Here is a 20,516-nt window from a genome sequence, read left to right on the forward strand (position 1 = left end):
TTGTATTAAAGTTGTCATAGTTGGGGGCCTATCACTTAAGTATAGATTTTACTTGCATTATTCAATTATTGTTATTATCCCCATTTTATAGATGAGGAAACTGAAACTCAGGAAGTTTAAATGCTTTACTTAAGCTAACAGCCAGGATGTGATATGACCTGGGGTTGAAGGTGGGTTGTTCTGAATTCGTAGCTCACATCATTGCTATAGCTTAAAGACTCAGTGAACCAGCTTATTGAGCTGGTCAGCCCAACCCTTGACAGCATCAGGAGGGCAAGCATTGGCCCAGGGACAGGCCAATGACATTGGATACTTCAGACTGTTGTGCTCAGGTTCATACAGACTAAAATAGTCCTTAGATCCACAACATTTCAGCCTGTTTGCTCTGGGAACCCCCTTTCATGAAGGCTTTCCAACTTGCAGAATTCACTAAGTAGGCTGGACCCAGACCAAGTTGGCCCTCAGCTGCCAAGCTGCTGCTGGAAAGATGGATTCAGTTTTGAGATGCTGAGACTTCCCACCTCTACTTCCCAAAGCTCAGGAAAACAGAACAGAAGATATTCAAATGGAACATAACAATGTTTATTAATATTTAAGTAACAAAACATGCAGGTCAATACTCAATGCATATACAATAAGACAGAGCAACAAAAAATTATAAAGCACAATCTAACTAATGGAGGCTTTCAAACAGTTAAATGATAGAGAATATGCCAAGGGAAAACTCAACTGAGCCTTCAGCCTCAGACTGATTAGGGGTTTTCTGGTGATGGGGGAAAGCTCACTGTACTCATGGCCTTCATCTTATAGGGATGGACCTGCTAATTCCAGCAAGATTATCCAATGGGGTTTCTTCTTCCTATTGCAAATCAGAAATTGTGCCTTCAACTCAGCTCTTGAGAACCTTAGAGGTCTCCATGCCTTAGATCTCTCATTTCCTCCCCCCCCAACCAAACTGGTTTATCTGTTCATTCCTTACTCTGCTGTAAGCATGAGTTCCAGGAGTGTCCTCTCCAATTTGGCCTAAAACTCTTGCTGGGAAGCTCTCTGAGTTCACTGCTCTGGCTCTTGGTGAGAACTCTCCTTCCTTTTTAATGGGCCGTGATCTGGTCTTTATACAGCATGGTCCATTTAACCTGAAAACCCCTCAGTATTTACCAAGTCCCCGGGGGCCACTTTCTTATGCACTATTGATGTAAGGATTTTCTTTTCCTCCAAATAATAATCCAAAAATCAGATTCTTCCAGTGACACTGCTGCTCCCTGGTTTGGTGGCTTTCAGATTGCCTTTTACTTATATTTCCCAGGGAGTCTATTCTGGCTTTGGTGCTAGGATGAGGTTCTGGTGCCCTGGAAGGAGTTAAGGTTTTCTGTTCAAAAGGGCAGTGATACAAGCACTGGGCAGGGGTGTGGCTGCAAAGAACTTGCAGTTCTGCCTGCAACTCAAATATTTCAACCACTCCAGGTGAATTTAGTGAAGGGAACAGCTCTCAGTAAGTGCTACTATCAACTGCTAGTGTGGACAAAAAATATTAAATTTGGCCTTACCGTTTTTTTTTTTTAAAGAACTTGCTTTTAGCCACTTCCTAGGCATTTCTGTGTTCCATTATTTGTCATTTACATGGTTTGCATTTATTATGTATAATTGGTCTTGGAGGCTTCAAAAGGGAAGAATTAGGATCAGTGAGCTTTTCATGGAATTTGGACTTATATGTGACTATACAAAGTAGTACAATAAAGACAGTACTTTTTCAATTTTCTTCCTATGTGCAAGGGTGAAGCCAATTCACTATACACCAGGGGGCAGAAAGAGAAGAGAGAGAGGAGAGAGAAGAGAGAGAAGGCTATAATTTTGCTAATAAATTTCTGATTAAATTTAGGACTTAGGTTATAAAACAGTCCTTTCTCAGTCCCCTAGACACAATTTATGACTTGCAATAGGAAGAAGAAACCCCATTGGATAATCTTGCTGGAATTAGCAGATTCCAACAGAAGCAGAAAGTTTTGGTTGCCTCAAGTAGAAATCACTTTGGTCTAGTAATTTTTAAGGTTACAGTGTAAGAAAACTCAGAGTGGGCTGGAGAGATCACACATGTGTTTCCCTATCATTTCTTCTCCAATTAATGTTTATTAGTAGCCAGTTGGGAATGGGAAAGGCAAAAATCAAATAGCAGAAAATAATGTCTTTGGATCTACTTATTTTCCTTTCAAAATTTTTCTTGGGGACAAGCTGGCAAATAAATGGTCAATGGGTTTATTAAACAGAAGGAGCAGGAAGAGTCTATTTAAATTATCAGTGTCAGGGAGTCAAACCACATTCTATCCTCAGATTTAAAAAGTTGTATTGAAAGAAGTGTGGAAAGTATAAGCTGTGTAGCCTCTACTTTACAAATGATAACTCAACTTTTTTGTGTTGGAATATTTAGAGACAGAGACATATAGTCAAGATCATCTGGTTTCAGGACAGATGAAATCAAGATTTTCTAACTTTCAACTCTGAGTCAAAAACAATAAGAAATCAAGGTAGAATCTTCTTGTTTTGTGGTGGGTTTTGGGGGAGGGTTTCTTTTGTCCGTTCCAAAGGATCTTGGAGCATTACACATAGTCATACTTGGAAGGATGAGATTGTCCCTCATCCTCTGTGCGGGCACCCCCATCATATATCTTCTTGTTTTTCATGTTGGACCCAAAGCCAGTGCTGGCCTTGAAGCCTCCAGACTTGTAGCCAACATTGTGACCCGAGGCATGATAAGACACGGCTTTGTAGCTAAAAGAAAAAGAATTGTTCCATGATCACAGATGTTTGTAGGAGGACAGACTCCTGTTACCCTGGATGTCTCTAACCTATTAGGGGCAAACTAAGATGTTTGGTGATCCTGTTCTTTGTGATAATAGTTTTTTTTTTTCTTTTCCAGAGGGGCAGGATTTCTTGCTTTTATATTAGAGCTTCACTGTGCTAGTAGTGGGTGACTAATGGGTTCTCTCTGTTAATTAAAATGAAGATTAACTAGAAACAATGTCTAGGGGAACACTATTCTGACAAAGAATCATAGACTTTGTGAATTGGAAGATATGTGCAACCCATCTCCTCCAGTTTGCTTATTTTATGGATAAGTTAATGCAGGCTGCTATGCTCTGAATATGTACCCTCCAAAATTCACATGGAAACTCAGTTACCACTGTGATGGTATTAAGAGGTTGGACCTTTTGGGAGGTGATTAAATCAGGAGGATTTAGTGCCTTAAAAAAGGGATTGAGGTTGAAGGAGTCTCTCTTGGCCTTTTACCTTTCTGCCCTGTGAGGTCAGTGTTCCTTCCCTTCAGAGAAGGCAGCAAAAAGACACCATCTTGGAAGTGGAGACTGGGCCCTACCAGACACCAAATTGGCTAGTGTCTTGATTTTGGGCTTTCCAGCCTGCAGAATCATGAGAAATATATTTTTATTGTTTATAAATGAACCACTCTGTGGCATTTTGTTATAACAGCCCAAATGGACAAAGACAGAGGTCCAGAGAGGACAAATGGTCCACTGGAGGTCACAGGACTGGTTAGAAGTAGAACTACATCAGAATTCAGCTCTACCAACTTCAGGTCTTTTGTGGATTTAGAGTAGGATTGCTCAATAGCAGTGCTGTTGACACTTTGGAACTGTATGCTTCTTTGTTGTGAGGGACCATCCTGTGAATTGTAGGATAGTTACCTTGGCCTGTACCAGGGTATAGAAATCATTATCACTTCCCCTCTGCCTCTTACCAAAGTTGCAGCAATCAAAAATATAAAGTGTCATATATGGTGTGACACTATATCATGTACAACCATAGAAATGAAAAGTTGTGCTGCAGTTGTGTACAATGAATCAAAATGCACTCTGCTGCATATATACTTAATTAAAATAAATAAATAAATTAAATAAATGTAAAGTGTCTTTAGATATTGCCAAATATCCTGGGAGGTGGTACAAATTCTTTCCCAGCTGAGAACTACTGAGTTGTGGAATAATGGAGCTAGGAGCAACCTAGAGGGATGTTTTTCTTTTCCTTAAAATAATATCATTCCTAAATCTTCCCAATTGAAGTCTTTCTGTTCTCTTCTTTAGGAGAAGGGAAAGTTGTAATGAACTTTCAGTCAATAAAGTTCTTCTAAGTACCTGGATTAATCATTTTGGCTATAAATTATACATTAAAAGGGATTCTGAACAAATGAGGTGTCTAATTGCATTGGAAAAAGAAGACTCACTTGGTATCATCCGGTGTCAGGCCGCGGCAGGCGATACACATCATCACACCCCCAATTAGCGTGAGGCCTCCAGCGACCCAGCCCACGAACAGAGCTGCACCAAAGGTGTACCTAGGTGGTGAAATGGTGAGTGTGAATGAAGCTGACTCGACTCTCCAAGCTCTGCCCACTGCCCCTGGCCATGCCCATTCTTTCTGTCCCCATTTTGGGGGGTCCCCCTCCCTTTTCTACTGGGAAAGAGAGACTAGGAGGTTTGGCAAGAGAACTTTGAAAGGTATGGAATTTTAATTCTTTGAGCTCTCACTATGGGATACTAAGTATTCATCTTACCTTACCCTAGGTAATCCTTATGCTTTGGTTTTTGTGTTGAATATCTCCCAAGGGCCCATGTTTTAAAGGTTTGGTTTCAGGATGGTGCTATTGAGAGGTAGTAGAATCTTCAGAAGGTACTGCTTAGTGGGAGGTCCTTAGGTCATTGGGGGAGAGCCCTTGAAGGGGATGATGGGATCCTAGCCCCCTTCTTATTTTTTGCTTCCTGGCCATGGGGTGAGCAGTTTGCTCTGCCACACATTCTCCTACATTGCTATCTGGCAACTCCACTGGAGGTCCAAAGCAGTGGCTCCACCTGATCTTAGACTGGAATCTCCAAAGCCATGAACCAAAATAAACATTTTCTCTCCATAAGTTGATTATCTCAGGTGTGTCATTATAGTAATGGGAAGCTGACTAATATACCTTACAATCTTCCATGCAAGTAGTAGTATTATCTTCTGAACCAACTAGATTAAAGTGATTACTCATTTTTTGTTCATTTGTTTACTCTTTTGTTCAACAAGTATTTGTTGAGATCCTGCTATGTGCACAGAATTTCCTTGATGCTGAGATATAGGGGATGAATGATGTAAGACTTGTGGGCAAGCGTAACATGTAGGGCAAAACTGAGCTTGGATATTGAAAAAGTTCTGGGAGAAAATTTACACACAACCTATTTAATTTCCTTTGGACTATGAAAAAGACATTTGGTTTGAGGGCAGCTGCCTTGGAATGAATCCTGTTCTACCTCCTTGTCCTACATAGTGTTGTTGGGGGATGAATGGCAGACCTGTGGTCTTCTCCTGGGGGCACCTTGTTGACTTTCATGGAGGCAGCCCTGGTCTCTCTGCCCTAACACAGACAGAGCCCCTGTCCTTGCTCTCCCTATAATTTGGCTGAATGGCAACATAATGCTAATGATTTAACAATAATTGCTACCATTTATTGAGCCCTTACTGATATTGTGATAAGTGTATATTTCACTACTATCTCATTTAATTCTCATAAGACTCACTGTAATAGGATTTATCATTCTCATTTTACCAAAGAGAAGATTGAGGGTCAGAGAGGTTAAATAACTCCTCCAAAGACTCAGGAAGGACTTGGCACTGTCAGGATTTAAATTCAGGTCACTCTGCCTTCAAAGTCCTCATTGTTAATTGTTAAACTATATTCTCTTCTGTGATGGGAACAATGTTCCTTTCCTCATCTTAGACACTCTCTGTCAAAGTTAGCAAACTTAAATATTCACATGGGATAGGTGAGGAATTAAATGAGTGAAGTAGTTGTATATAAGAAAACATTTAATTTTCTTGATTCTTATTGGGGGGAGCCCCATAGCCATGATGATAAATGGCTTAAGAGTTATGCCCTTTAGAGGTACTGGGGACTTAGGTAAACTGAGAATGTGATACCTCACTAAAAAGGAAACCGGCCTTTCAGCTGCAGAGATGGCTGCCCTCTGAGAATGAGGATCCAGTGCTGCCAGATCTTATATGAGTTTTTTTTTTTTTATACAGAAAGCTGGAAAAATAGGTGTATGTACGTGAATGTGCACATGTGTGCTGTGAAATCTGTCCAGGTGCTCATGGTGCTTTGCCCCTTCAATCACTTTGTGTGTCTCTTCCCAGCCTGTGCATGCTTTTGCCTTAACCTGCAGGTCCCTGAGGCTCTTCCTGGATTGTGGTTTTGGGTCAGCTCCTGAGGCCACTTTGCCCTTGTGGACAGTACTGAGGCATGGAAGCCCAGCTCTTTAGTCTGGGGTGGAGACCATCCTGAGGTGTGCCTACCCTGCAGAGCTTCCGTGAGGACCAGCCTGACCTTGAGACTCATGCCTGGCTTCCCCTTTCCTGTCTTGCTTCGCACCCTTCCTAACCAATCTTCCCTTTCTCCATGAACACTGCACGGGCATCTTCTCAGGATCCGTTCTTGAGGATCCTAACCTGGGATGCTTTGAGTTTTAAAAGTTGATGATTAATTCAGATTGTAAGATGAAAGGGTTAGGCTATACAAAATACCTGCATGCCATTCATCACAGGTCTGCCATTCATCCCCCAGCAACACTAGGTAGGACAAGGAGGTAGGATAGAATTCTTCATTCCAAGGCAGCTGCCCTCAAACCAAATGTGTGCTGTGCAGTTTGCGAGTAGGCAGTTTGAAGTTCTGCTCCAGGGCTTAGGCTCTGCCAGTGTTGCAATGTGGCATCAACAGAGTTGGGGGACAGGTGAAGGAGGGGATATACAAATGGGGCATTGAACCCAAAGTCCCATCAAATGAGCTGCAAAGATGCTTCTTGTCAGCTGGGCGATCTTGTGTGACTTCTGGATAGAGAAAGTGAGGAGAAAGAAGAAAGGGGAAAGATAGCTGCCCAGCCATGGAGAGAGAAGTTCAGAAGGCCTTTCAGAATCCAATCTTACTTATAGGACTGAAGTGGCCTGCCCAGGGGACAAGGTAGGTGCCCAGAAGACAAAGTGAAAGAGCAGTGGTGTCAGGTGTTTGCTGTGGGTACAGAGTGAGTGGTGGGTGGCTCCAAGCAGGTAGGCTTTTCTAAGTAGGATGGTCAAACATTCTGTTTTGCCTGTGATGGAGGAATTTCCCAGGAGGTGGGAATTCTAGGGCTAAAACTGGGAAAGTTCCAGGAGAACTGGAATGAGTTGGTTAGCCTATTTCTAAGTTATCCTGGCAATCAAGAGACCTTGAAGAACATGGAGAAGGACAAGGGCAGCTTACAAGAACCGTAAGCTTCTTATTCATAAAGCAAAGCAGAAGCATAGGTGGGGATTGGAGTTCCAAGGAGCCAGAGAGTAGTGTATTTATCACCTCCTCACACCCTACCTGTACCTCATGTTGGTGTGGCTGGAGAGATACCAAGTGCATCTACTGCAGAGAGGGGAGGTCACTTTGATGTACTATTTATATCATTCTCACCTAACAAGATCTTCTCCTTTGGGATTTCACCATTGTTCCTTGTTATCCAGCATATTCATTTGAAGTGGTTAAGTGAATATAGGTATTGGTATTGCTTTTCTGTCCTTTTAAAGTTCTACCCTTATTTGGGCCCCAAATTATAGAATGGTTTCAATTCCCTCTGCTAGACTCTGACCTCCATAAAAGTAGGGACTTGTCTGTATCTCCAGCACTGAGAACACTTCCTGGCTCATAGGTGCCCAACACATTTGCAGAATGAATGAATGAATGAATGAATGAGGTAAAGAGGCTGTTGTATAAGGAAGAAACATCACTTTTCTTACCTTGCTCATTTCTATTCAGGCTTTTACCTGTCCCTAGCCAGGTTCTCATTATGGACTGTAGATGTAAGTTGGTGTTCATTTACATGCCTGGGTTAATAGTGCCTATTTCATTGCCACTACAATGGGGCCTGTGTAAGAGTGTTAGATAAATACTGTGAACTGTCACTGTATTTCAATGCAAATGTCAGATCAGCCTCAAGTCATATCACCAAGGATATTTCACTGAAACGAAGTTTATGAATTTACAGATTATTCTTGATTTACGATATGGCATGGTTGCCTGTGATAAATTTTTGCTATTTCAGGCACTGACAGTCACATTAGGCACATGTGTTTAATCAGATTCTTAAAAAGTATTCACCATGGAATTTGGAGACATGGATTAGGAATTTACCTGGTCTGAACAGTCTGTACCATCCCACCCATGGTGCCGTACATGCTAGCCGAGGACATCCAGAAGTTAGTAACCAGCATGTTGGCAAACACGGACACGCCAATAATTGCACACACACCTGTGGGCAAAGAACAAGAAAGCTCCAGAGTCAGCTTTAAGAGAATGCAATATTTCTGAGAAAGTTTATGCTTACATGAGTTTAGATGAGCAGGCTTCAGACTGTTTTCCTCTTAAAAAAGAATGATCAATCCAACCATTGATTATTGAATTCCTGTTATGTGCTAGACCGTGGGCTAGGTGCTTATCTGGAAGGATGTGTGTTTGTGTGTGTGTGTGTGTGTGTGCGTGCGTGCGTGCGCATGCACAGAAAGAGATATTCCATGCATGTTGGAACCAAGGATAATAGTTCAAGTGCTTTGGATCTGATCTTGATAATGTTAAGAGCTTGTCCCTTGTTAGAGCCTCAACAAAAAGCCTTTTAAGAATCTAGTCACGTGACTACCTTAGGGTTGAGCCTCTTAGGTTTGGGTTGGGGTGACGGCTAAGAGAAACAGTTATGGTTTGGATCTGAAGATCCTCTCATATGTTGCATGTTTAGTCAGCAGTGCAGCAAATTTGGGAAGTGATTGGTACCATGAGGGCTTTGATGACATCAGTAAGTTAATCCACTGATGGATTAATAATTTAAGACATTAGTGGGAGGTGGTGGAAACTTCAGGAAGTGGGGCCTCGTTGGAGGAAGTGGTTACTGGGGGCATGTCTTGGAAGGGTGTATCTTGTCCTTGGCCCTTCCTCTCTCTCTTTGTGTCGCTCTGCTTCCAGCCTGTTATGGTGTAAACAGCTTTGCTCTACCATACCTTCCACCATGTTTTGCTTTACCTCAAGCTCAAAGCAATAGAGCAGAACAGGCATGGATTGAAACCTCTAAAACCAAGAGGAAAATAAATATTTCCTCTTATATGTTGTTTTTCCTCAATATTTGTGTCAGTGATGAAAAGCTGACTAATGCTGGGATCTTAGCATTCATGATGGTTCTGTAGAGTATAATTAGGCCTCCACACTCAGATCTTGAATCCCAGTGTCAAAGGGTCTGAACCATGTTCCATAGGAGGGAGGAGGCACATTTTCTCTACCACAATGATTTTTCTTTTGACATTCTCAGAAGTGTGTTTGAGACTGGGAATTCGTGTTTACCTGAGATAATGAACACAATTCCGGAGGTCAGTGTCATTTTGGCCTTGGCAGAGTCCTCCATGTTGCCAATGCGGATGCACTTCAGGGCAAAGATGGACACCAGGAGGCCGATGACACCCAGTACTATGCCCACGATCATTAGGGCTCGCACTGCCTGCAGCATGGCTGTGGGACAAGGGAGAGACACAAGTAGACAAATTAGACCACCCCAACACAGATGATTAGGCTCTGGGCTTATAAAACAGCAACCACAACTAACCAGCACCTCTGAGGAATAGCATGTCCATAGCTGGGAACCCCATCATTGTCAAAGATGTGGAACTGTAGGAAAAAATGCAAAACATGTCACATGTTTTGAAATGCTAACCCATAAGACCTTATCTTCAATGGAGAGTTTGCACCCCTCAGGGGTCACAGTGAGCGCAGTGGACTGATGAAGGATATGGACACAGATGTGTATCAAAGGAGAAAATTATGGATGGTTGGAATTGGGAGGACCCTTAGAATTTACCTACTTCAGTTTCTTCAGTTTCAAACTTGATAATTTGAGGTCCAGAAAGGGAAAATGATTTGTCTAAAGTAGTAGTTAAATTATTGTAGAGATTACAGTGAAACCATATTGCTTTCACTCTTAACCAGAATCTCTTTCTTCTCTTGTCTTTCCATATGAGTTCAAAGTGTCATATAGTTGTGTCCACTTGAGAAAAATTCACTATTACTTTATAGCATAGTATGAAGCCAAGGTTACTAAATGGGAAGTCAAGGGTACGTATGCCACTTTTGTCCATTTCTAAAAACAACTATGAAGGTCATGGTAAGCTGTAGGTTTCAGATATATGTAAAGAAGATCAGTATATCAATACCAGGCCTTTCAACATGTTTACCACAGCTTATCAGTAGTCCCCATTCTAAAAATCAAAATTTTTTTTAAAGCTGTAAATTCTGCTAGATCCTCCCATAGTGACTACACTCCAGATATGTTCAATATTGTTTCTAGTGCATCCTTTAAATTGCAGCGGCTATCACAACACTTACTTAGTGAATCCCCACAGGTGGGCATGGGATGACAGTAGTTAACAGGGCAGACCCACCTCTGGTCTCAGAGTTTTTGACAAAGTATGGAACGACAGTCATTACGCATGTCTGTTACAGGTCTGATGAATTTTATAAGGAAGACAAATTAGTTCTTGGTGTCTTCCAGAGGGCAGGTCTGCTAACTTGGGTCAGTCTGCTTGAGTTGACCACAGAGCTGTGTGAATATACAATGATGTGGACACCAATTGTTCTAGCACTCCAGGATATTTATCTAGCACTCCTTTTTCTTCCCTGAAGCATATGACTTCTGAAGGAGCTGCCAAGACTTACATCTGTGCTTTTCAAAATTTTAGTTTCTGTGCTGTCACAAATTGATGCCCTTGGCAAAATACAAAATTACTTGCTTGAGTGTCACAGAAATGTCAAATTATTGTAAAAGTTTAGAAATGTTTATTTTCAGTTTTGGTAGCAGAATTGTTCAGCTGGATAACAAACAGCTTGTGCAGCAGTGTGGTCCACAGGACACATTTTGAATAGTACTATTGACCCTGATCTTTCAAGCCACAACATAGTATCTTGTCCCTTGACCACAGTAAGGTAAGTCAGCATGGGCATTTGACTCAAACTGCACAGAGGAGACCCTTATGCATGATGTGTGTACTTTGGACACAGACAGCAAGCTTCAGGTCAGTCCCTCTCCAGGGGCTGAAGAACTAATGCATGGGGCTGGGAACCCACAGTTTCTATCAGATGGAGAAAGCTGTTGTATAATGACAACCAGATGAAATTCAAGAGGTAGGTACAGTCCTGATGGTTGAGCTCTGGGATCCAGCAATTCCTGAAATCCAAGCACATTCTTTCCTTGGGATCCAGGAGCTATCACAGTATCATTATTTTTTAAAATACCCTTATCTGTTGAAGCTAATTTATGTTGGGGTTCTAACTTGTGAAAGATAGTTTCCTCAATGTTTAGAAATGCTAACCTATAAGACCTTATCTTCAATGGAGAGTTTGTACCCCTCAAGGGTCACAGTGAGCACAGTGTTGCTGAAGCCTCTTGGGGATAGGTTCTTGTGTCTAGTCTTATAGCCACAAATGCACCAATTCCACAATGTGGAGTCAGAGAAGGGTATAGGAATTGGTTTTCTTCTATTTGAAATAGCTGATTTTCCCCCCAATTACATAAGCAGTAAATGGTCATTATAAAAATCGCAAAATCTATAGAAAACCATAAACTGGGATAAAACCTAAAACCTCTTTATCTCACCTCTTGGAGATAACTTTTAATATCTTGGCAAGTAGTGTTCTAGGAAGGCGTTTTTTAAAAAGAAGAAAAAAGCCCAGTGAAGGTCTCACTACTACTCAGACCCAGTAGAAATGCAGATGGTTAAAGACCTTACAAAACTGTAGTAATAAGAGGGCTGTTGGGTATACCCAAAGGAGGTGTCTTTCTTGCCCTCAGTGAGCCCAGTTAATGATGCCCTGGCAGAATTCAACTTGGGAATGGAAAAAACAAACAAACAAAATCCAGAGAAATACTTAATAATATTTTTCTCTTTGGGAACACTGGGGGATCTGGCCACACTGCTGCAGGCAAAAGACTCAGAGGATGCTGTAAACTGAACAGGAGGCCCTGTCCTGCCCTCATTGTCATAGCAAATTGCTACATTTGACTGAAAACTATTAGGAGCTTTTCAGACATTAAAAATTTCAATCCACATTTAAAAAACCCTGTAATGCAGATAATAATATTAACTCCATTTTATAGTTGAAGAAGTTGAGACTCAGAAGTGAAGTCACTTGTTCAAGGACACACACCAAGGGAAAGGCTGATCTGGAGTTCCAAATAAATTGCAGAGCTGTCTCCAAATCTTTCTTTCTCATCACAGCACATGACTCTGAGGTACTTCACTCTGGAAAAACAGGTAGAGTCCTGGTACAGGGATCACAAAACTAATAGAATGTATTCTCCAAAGTTGGAGATGTGACCAGAAAATGTCGTAATCTAAATCAATGCTAAAAATGTATAAATGACATTCTCCCAGAATCATCTCAGGGAATAACCTATCCTGGGAGATAATTTGTAAATGTGGTGCTCAAGATGAGGGCATTCCCATCTGACTAATCACCTTGGGAAGACTTCCATCTCAGGCAAAAGCCAGTGCCAGTGGTGTGGCCATAAACTCTAAGGCGTGTATCACAAAGCAATGTGTCATGATGTAGGAATTGGCAGTCAATGAGATATATTGAAAAAAAAAAAAGGGAGATTGTGCAGAATTTGCTGAAGTGGTTTCTTCAAATACAAGCATGGATCTTCTACTTGTGTATTCATTTATATCTTTGTGTGTTCAAGACAGCACACATTGGCACACTCTTCATATTATCAATTAATATACACTCATCCATGAATTCATTTATTCATCAAGTATTTTAAAGCTCAAATACTCTGCAGTGCCTTTTGCCAGATGCTGTAGAGGGTCTAAAGTCTCATGAGAAATAATTTCTGCCTTCATGCCTTTTAAAACCTGAGAAGATTTTATTTTTACTGCAGGTACTAACCTCAAATTTCTTTTCACCTTGAGAGTACCTTGGCTGAGTAACCCAAAAGAACCACTTGGTGACAATAGCTCAGGGGGTGGTCCTTGTTCTCTTCAACATACTCAGTTATATTACACATCAGCCCTGTGATTGAGGACAGAGATGTAGAGGACATTTGTGGCACAGCCCCTGCCTTCAGGAAACAGCCTCAGAGCTATCCTGTGTTTAGATGTTACTCTTATGAAACTGGACACTTGGAAAAAGAAATAATGTAGACATCCCTCCATCTTGTTTCCATAGGCCTCTTACAAACTTCAACTCTACCCAGGAGCCTGTTAGAAGTTTAAAAATCTGTTCTAGTTTTAATATTTTTAAGCCTGAAGCTATTCAGCGAAAAAAATAATTTATTCCTTTTGAAAAGCACTTGTCAAGGTATCTGGTTAAAATAAAACAACCAAAAGCAAGCAAATAAGCAAGTAACCAGCCAAACGAAAAATAATTAACCAAGTGAGGTATCTCTTTCTCATTTTATGGGAAATTACACTTATACCCACCCTCAGCAAGGGACTCTCTATTGATTGCATGATTTTAACATTTGTTCCAGACACATCATGGGTATGCTGTGGCTGTGGCCGAGGGATCTGGTATTCCCTGACATTGTTGGATAGGAACTAGTGGGGATGCTGGTAGGTGGGAGGTGAAGCACTGTGGTTTTGCCAATGTGGAGAGTTGGCTACTGGTGTGCCACAGGAGTCCTTGGGACTGGAGCCCTGGCTAGTTTATTCTGATTAGCATTTGTCTCAGACTCTCAGATGCTCTCCTGCCTTTTCTGGTCAAGTATGCATAAGACTTCATTGCTTTCCTGTTCTCTTTAGACCTCTAAATTTCTCATGAACCCCGAATCCTGCTTTGAATCAGAGGTCCACTATGATCCTGAGTTCCTTTTCATTTTTTAGAAACTCTTTCTAGCTTACTTTTGTCCCATTGTAAGTCTGTGGTTAGAAAAGATGCAACATTGCTTTATAACTTGTGTGGCCATGGTTGGAACCAGAAGTCTGTGCTTGTGTGCTTGGGCAGATGGACCAAGATCTTACCTGCTTTGGAAATCAAGGCCCTCGAAGAGTTCTTTGAGGAATGGGAACTCTGCTGGGAACAGGTGTCAGGAAGTGGGGGGAAATGTGCCCTGCTAATCATTGCTAGAGACCCTTAATCCTAATAGTAATGATCCTGGAGAGCTGCAGCATAGTGCTTTGAAGTTCCCTACCAGCTGGAAGATTCTGCCACCTGGGATTCAAATTTTTCTCCGTTAATAGATAAACAGAGAAACTGCCCCGGAACAGGTAGGGTTCCCTTTTCAGCATTCTGTCTCTTATTTGATATTCTGATCAAGAGGCCTGGTCTTATCAGCTGATAACAAGGGAGTTAACTGGCTCTGGAGCCTGATTCCCTGCATGAAGGTGTGACTCCTGCATTCCCAGTGAGTAAGGAGGTGTTATCGAACCTGAAGGGCGGGCAGGATTCAGGCTGAAAAGAGTAAACAGAAAAAAGGGAACTCAGTGTTCCCTCTCTCTTGCAAAATATCTCATTCTGCTAACGTAGCAGTGGACTGACAGGTGAGGTGCACTCAGGTGTGATTCTCAGTGTTGGCCGCACCTGAGCATCCCTTTGGAGAAACTTTAAAGAAATCGTAATGTTTGACCTCACTCTTAGAGACTTTCATTTAGTTGTTTGATAATATTAGATTTCAAGGAATAATGTAGGAAAAAAGAAGGGGTCATAGTGGGAATTTGAGAGGAATGAGTTCCAGGGCTGGCCCCACTGAGCTGGCGGAGGTTGGGGTTGATGAGGTAGCCATTCACTGGGAGCCAGAGGTCTGGGCTGGGGCCTTGGTGGGGCAGGGAGAAGACCCACATTTCCAGGCAGCTTGGCCTCAGAGTAAAGGCAGGGAGGGCTGGTGGGAGGAGAACAAAGAGGGGAGTCAGAGGCTGACCCCAGAGAATTGGCCCTTCAGAAGAAGGTGGAAAAGCTTAGACTTTCCAGAGATCCCAAGGAACCCACAGGGAAGTCCTTCATGTCTCATGAAAACCTGTAGAATAATGTGATGCCACATGAATGTCATTAGGCAAGCCATTTGACCCCACCAAGGTCTGCTTCCTCAACTCCGGAGTGGAATGAAGATATGTCTTGCTTTAAGATGTTGTGATGATCAGATGCCACTTCAGCCAGGCTTGATAAGTATCCAAGAACATGTTCCTTGCCAAACCTCTTGCCTTTGCCTTTTTTTTTTTTAGTTGTAGGTGTACACATTACCTTTATTTATTTATTTATTTATTTTTATGTGGTGCTTAGAATCGAACCCATTGCCTCACACATGCTAGGCAAGTGCTCTACCACTGAGCCATGACTCCAACTCTTGCCTTTGCCTTTTAATGACTGTACACAAACCCAATCCTCTCACATGGTGATAAAATCAGGCTGAGTATTTGAGACAGTTATGGGTGTGGGATTGTGGTGATTGAGAGGGGAAGAAGTTTGAGAAGAGGAGGAAGAAGAAGGCTGGACTAGTGGCACCAGGAGGGGATCAGGATAATCAGCCACAAGATCTGGCTGGCGATGAGCAGGGGAGCCAGCTGATGGTGACGCAGTGTTAGCCACAACTTATACAAACTCAGTCCCTAGAAGTGTTTCTCCTCTAAGTGGCTGCTGGGAATCGTTCCCCGTTCTAATGACCCATTCTAGCCAAACTTTTCACAGTACAACCAGGAGGTAGGATGTACAGCAGCACCCATCTTCCCCACCCCAGCCCTGTCACCTGTTGTGCCCCATGCTAGGTGTTGTAGGAGATGCAAGACAGGCACCCAAGATACTCTGGTCACACACTAACTGATAGAAGACCAACAGCTTCCAAGAGCCCCTACATGTATAGTGGCAGGACCTTACATTCATGTTTGCTGTCCTCAAAATACAATTAGGGAAGTCCTTCCTCTTAGCTCACTGTGTCCTAAATTTCTTCTAAAAGAGCCCAGATTATCTCCCATTGTGGATGTGAAACATTTCAAGACTCCTTGGGGAGCAACTGTGTCTCTTCTTTGTAAGTTCTTTGTCCTGACATCTAATAAAAGTACCTTGTATTACCAAATCTTCCTTCTTTTCCTTCCTTATTTTTCTTTTAGAAAAATTGTGCTTTTTTTTTTTCTATGACTGTGTTTACATTCATTTGATATTAAGAGCTGGGGAATTTTTATAATACAGAAACTCATCTCAGACCCTACCTTCTTCCTTATTTCAGGCCACACCCATCAAAATGTCTGACATTCACACATAGTATATTGTATCAGATGATATTTTACACATAGCAGAATTCAACAGTATTTGTCTGAAAAATTAATATAAATTAATGCATGTCCTCTTTTGCACTGTCATTGGTGGTGATCATTTGATGTTCAAGGAAGTTCTTGCAGAACTGAAATTAGCCTGGTGGATAAAGTTCAGCCTAGGCAGTTAGTGTTCAAAGAGTCCCTGTGGCATAGGCAGTTGATGTGCACCAAATAGCTGTATGCTGCTATGTCTCCCAACTTGCAGGGCCACAAGGCCAGTTCTGGACAATGTACTGTGTTTGGGTGTCATTTGCAGGCCAAGGTGATTAGGAGCAGTTGTGCCCCCTTCAGGACTTTCTGGTCTTGCTCCCCCTTCTTTGAATAGTATAGCTACCAGGAGGTTGCTTTTCCCATAATGAACTTGTGGCAGGAAGTAAACTTTTGTGTGTGTGTTAAGCCACTGAGATATTTAGGTTTGTTGCAGTAGCTGACCTTAACTACTCTGATTAATGAAGTCCCTGACATTCTAGTTCCTGTAATGTAGTAGGTATGCCAAAGATATTTGTTGAATATATGATTGAACTAATAATGAATTTGTTTTAGGCAGGAGGAGGAACAAGTTCCTTTCTGTATATGGAACCATAGTTGCAAAAACTATAGTACAAAGTCCTGTTTTGGGGGAAACTCTCTACCTGTTATTAGTTCACATAGTAGTTTATTAGTTAAAATAAACTACTCTTATTATTTAGCTCAACTTAGTGTAACAACCATTTGCTGAATACTCATCCATTCAGCCCTATGCTGGGAACTGGGGAAAGAATTCTTGTCTAGCTAACAGACCCTGTAATGCAGAAGCTGAAGAGACAAATGTACAATAACCAAGTTAGTAGCTAAGGTTCATACTTGAGCAGAACCCCCTTAGTGAGGCCATCCTGACATTCCCCTCCTGACACTTCCTGTGGTTAACCTTTTCTTCCTGGTGCTCCATACATTATAGCAGGTATTGTCTTTGCTTTGATATACTTTTAAGACATGCTCATGCCTGTCTTCTCGACTAGTGTTTATAGGTGCTGACAGGGCTGGTTTGGGGTCGTGTTTATTCTGCAGGTAGGCAATAAATGCCTCTTAGATTAGTGAGCAAAGGCATGAGGAGTGCATATGCTCAATCCTGTAAGAGTGCTCTGGTTTTTCTCTGGTTTGTGAGATTCTATTTAATTTGAGAATGTGAGAAGACTTCAGGAAAGATTGGTGGAGAGGGCAGTTGCGGTGGTGAAGCAGGGCATTTTGGGGAGTGGAATCAATGGGTCTAGGAAGAGAAGTCAGGGAAGGTAGGTGAAGGAAGTGGGATGGCACTGGTTTTAGGCTGTCATGTCTGTACCCAGTGAATCTGGGAACCAAGAATCATGAAAGGTGTTTGGACTTTGAAATGTGTGAGGAGGTGAGAACTGAGACTGAGAGTTGGTGACTGAAGATTCCCCCAACCTTGAGCCATAGTCAAAGGAGCAAATGCTTTAAAGAGATGAAGGACAGATTGAGAAAGGTGATGAGTGAGAAGTGATGGAAAATTTTAGTCTTTGAATCTGGTTGTCAGTGACCCAGGAGGGACATAGAACTTGACAATGATCAGAATCAAGAGTATATTTTCCAGAAAGGGAGGATAGAGCATAAGGTAGAAGGGAGAAAGAAGGAAGGGAGAAGGAAAGAGGCCCATCAACAGGGCATGCTTCCAGGTGGCGTGGTATGGGGCCTACAGAGCCAGTGGAGGGTTGGCCTTCGATAGGAGAGGGGAGGGGGTCTAGTTCCACACAGAGTAGAATTATCAAGAGGCAGAGAGAGATTGAGTGGACTCACTAAGGATAGGATTCCCTCCATGGAATAAGGCAAGGTAGGGTAGTGGCAATGAGGTTTGGCCATTTATGGGAGTGGGAGTATCTGGAAGCTTCCATGTGTGAAATTGTGATGCGGAGAAAGTGAGAGATTAGTAATGTTTGGTGGGGCCTAGGGAAAAGGTCACTGAGCATGAAATCATGGGATGTTATGCTTTAATTTTGAATATGAGGTCAATCTTTTTTCTTCACCTAGTAATTAAAATTAGGGGTAGCCATCCATGTCTTACATGTCCTCCCTCTGACCTCTCCCCTCACTATATAGCACAATCACTGGTGACTCTAGTTTTCTTGCCTCTGGCCAGGTTCTACCCCACTTGCTTTCATGGTGTCAGTGATCTTATTGATCCTGCAATGAGTGGCTTCCACACATGGACTAAATAACTCAATTCTTATAGTCTGACACCTATCTTCTACTTCTTTCTGAAAATGAACATTAATTAGTTGAATTGTTTTTTGCAATTCAATTTCAAGGACTCCACATTCTCTTTACAATTTCTTGCAAATTTATTTCCATCTACCTGGTTACAAGGTACTTGTTTCAAAGACACATATTTTGGCCACCACTTGGATCCACTGATTAGGTTGCCCTATTATTTTTTTATTTGCTTTTTAAAAAATAAATGCAAATAGACCTCCTATAATATCCAGAATGCAAAGTTGCTATGACGTATATTTGAAATAATTATCTGCATTAGAAACAAGGTTTAACTTATTCTATCCTTGAGGATGAAAGGATATCACATTTGTAATTATATTTACATGCTGACATCACTATAATTATAATTTTATATTCTGACACATTGATTATTAGGAAGAACATACCTGATGTTCTTAATTTCAAATGCAGAAAAAGGAAATTATAATGCAATGGTAATATTTTTGGCACTTACAGAGACTTCACCTTTTCAAAGAAAAATTTAGTTGGATTGAATATAATTAAATTAGCCCTTGATAAACTTTTATGCCTCTATCAAAAGACTTAACATCCTCCTTCCCCACTCCCATGTCTGTGCAGGCAGAAGTGAGTCACATGCACAGGGAAGCAAACAATTTATTTTCTCCTGGAGAAACAGTTTATTCTAGGTATCACCAGCCAGCTCTTAAAATAGACCTGTTCTTCTGGTGGCTGCCTCCTTACTTGCAATTCTTCAACTTGGTATGGTTTCCCTCATTTTTCCTATTGCTCTCTTTGACAGAGAGCCAGCTTCTCTTATTTACACCTTTTTTCCTGGGCCAGAGTGGCCAGGGTCACCTGCAGAGGCAGGAGTGTGGCTCATTCTGGGCACCAGGATGGATAGCTGCTTGGCCTGTGCTCGCCGGGTCCTGCCCACGGTGCATGGTGCCTACCTGGAAGGCCCAGGATGGTGAAGTAGGGCCGACACTCGGTGAACCCGGAGCTCTGCCTCACACAGCTCCTCCAGAGTCCTTCATACTGGAACACGGCAGTGACTGGGTTGTCATACAGGTCCTGGGTGCTCCACATGTCCATCCCCGTGGCAGCGATGCAGCCCGCCAGACCCAGGAGGGACAGGAGGAACCCCACCACTTGGCACGTGGTGGTGGACATGGCCTCAGCACGCTCGCCCTGTGGTGCCACCAGGGAGAAGCTGCCACCCTCCTGCTGCCCAAGCTGTGCACCGACCTGAGCCGGAGGGGACCTCTGCTAATCAGATGGTTTCCCTTGGCTCTCAGTGTTTGCTCACTCTGTTTTCCTTAGATAGTTCAGTTTCACTCCTCATTCAAGGGCATTATTTTTTCATTTGTTAGGGAAGCAGCCCCAAGAGGCACTTGTCTGGCTGAGCCACACAGCCCCAGTGGATTCAAGTACTGGGTGGGCTGAGTGGACAGGACTCCCTCCTCTAGGTGGTACCAGCCTCCCCAACCCCAGCTCTGGCTTAACCCCAAATAGGCCACCATCTATGGAAAACACTGACGTGCCCACTACCACTGAGAGCATCACTTGAGACCACTCTGTCTGACCTCATTTAAAATAAAAAGGACCTAGGAAGCTCCCACCTAGCTCCATCTTAAACCAGAGCTTTGCCACTCCTATATTACCCTTCACTTACACCTTTCCATTTTGATCTTACAGAAATGGGCAGGCCAAGTGTTATTATTCCCATATGTTCTTTAAATGAGTAAATGAAGTGAAAGTAGGCTAAGGAATGTGTCCAAGTGCCTTGATGCACAGATGCTTGAAGGACAGCCAAGGTGGGGTTCCCACTTTGACTTCCAGTCTAGCTCTCCTCTGTTTTTATGAGCAGTGGAGAGGGGCAGGCAAAGTTATCTCTACTTGTGAGAACAGGAAACCAGGGCCTAGAGATATGCTCTCTCCACAGGTACTGGAACTGA

The 20,516-nt window shown here is 42.3% G+C and overlaps 1 protein-coding gene across 1 annotated transcript; it reads right to left on the reverse strand.

The window, feature by feature from the left end:
* Positions 1-560: 560 nt before the first annotated feature.
* Cldn18 (claudin 18) lies at positions 561-19,883 on the reverse strand. The gene is made up of 5 exons (XM_046431210.2): positions 19,512-19,883; positions 9,386-9,550; positions 8,192-8,309; positions 4,235-4,345; positions 561-2,766 (listed from the first exon to the last, which is right to left on the reverse strand). Exons 1-5 carry the CDS (start codon positions 19,729-19,731, stop codon positions 2,595-2,597), a joined length of 786 nt encoding a protein of 261 aa, XP_046287166.1. The 5' UTR covers positions 19,732-19,883; the 3' UTR covers positions 561-2,594.
* Between the last annotated feature and the right edge of the window lie 633 nt (positions 19,884-20,516).

The sequence above is a fragment of the Marmota monax genome, unplaced genomic scaffold (genome assembly GCF_021218885.2).
Source record: "Marmota monax isolate L192 unplaced genomic scaffold, Marmota_monax_Labrador192_F-V1.1 WCK01_AAM20220418_F8-fsc00022, whole genome shotgun sequence".
In the NCBI taxonomy this organism is placed as follows: domain Eukaryota; kingdom Metazoa; phylum Chordata; class Mammalia; order Rodentia; family Sciuridae; genus Marmota; species Marmota monax.

Coding starts and splice junctions, on each gene's coding strand:
- Cldn18 (XM_046431210.2), bottom strand. CDS start 19,731: ATGTCCACCACCACGTGCCAAGTGGTGGGGTTCCTCCTGTCCCTCCTG. Junction 8,310..9,385: donor AATTGTGTTCATTATCTCAG/GTAAACACGAAT, acceptor CTTTGCCCACAG/GTGTGTGTGCAATTATTGGC. Junction 4,346..8,191: donor GTACAGACTGTTCAGACCAG/GTAAATTCCTAA, acceptor TTCACCACCTAG/GTACACCTTTGGTGCAGCTC.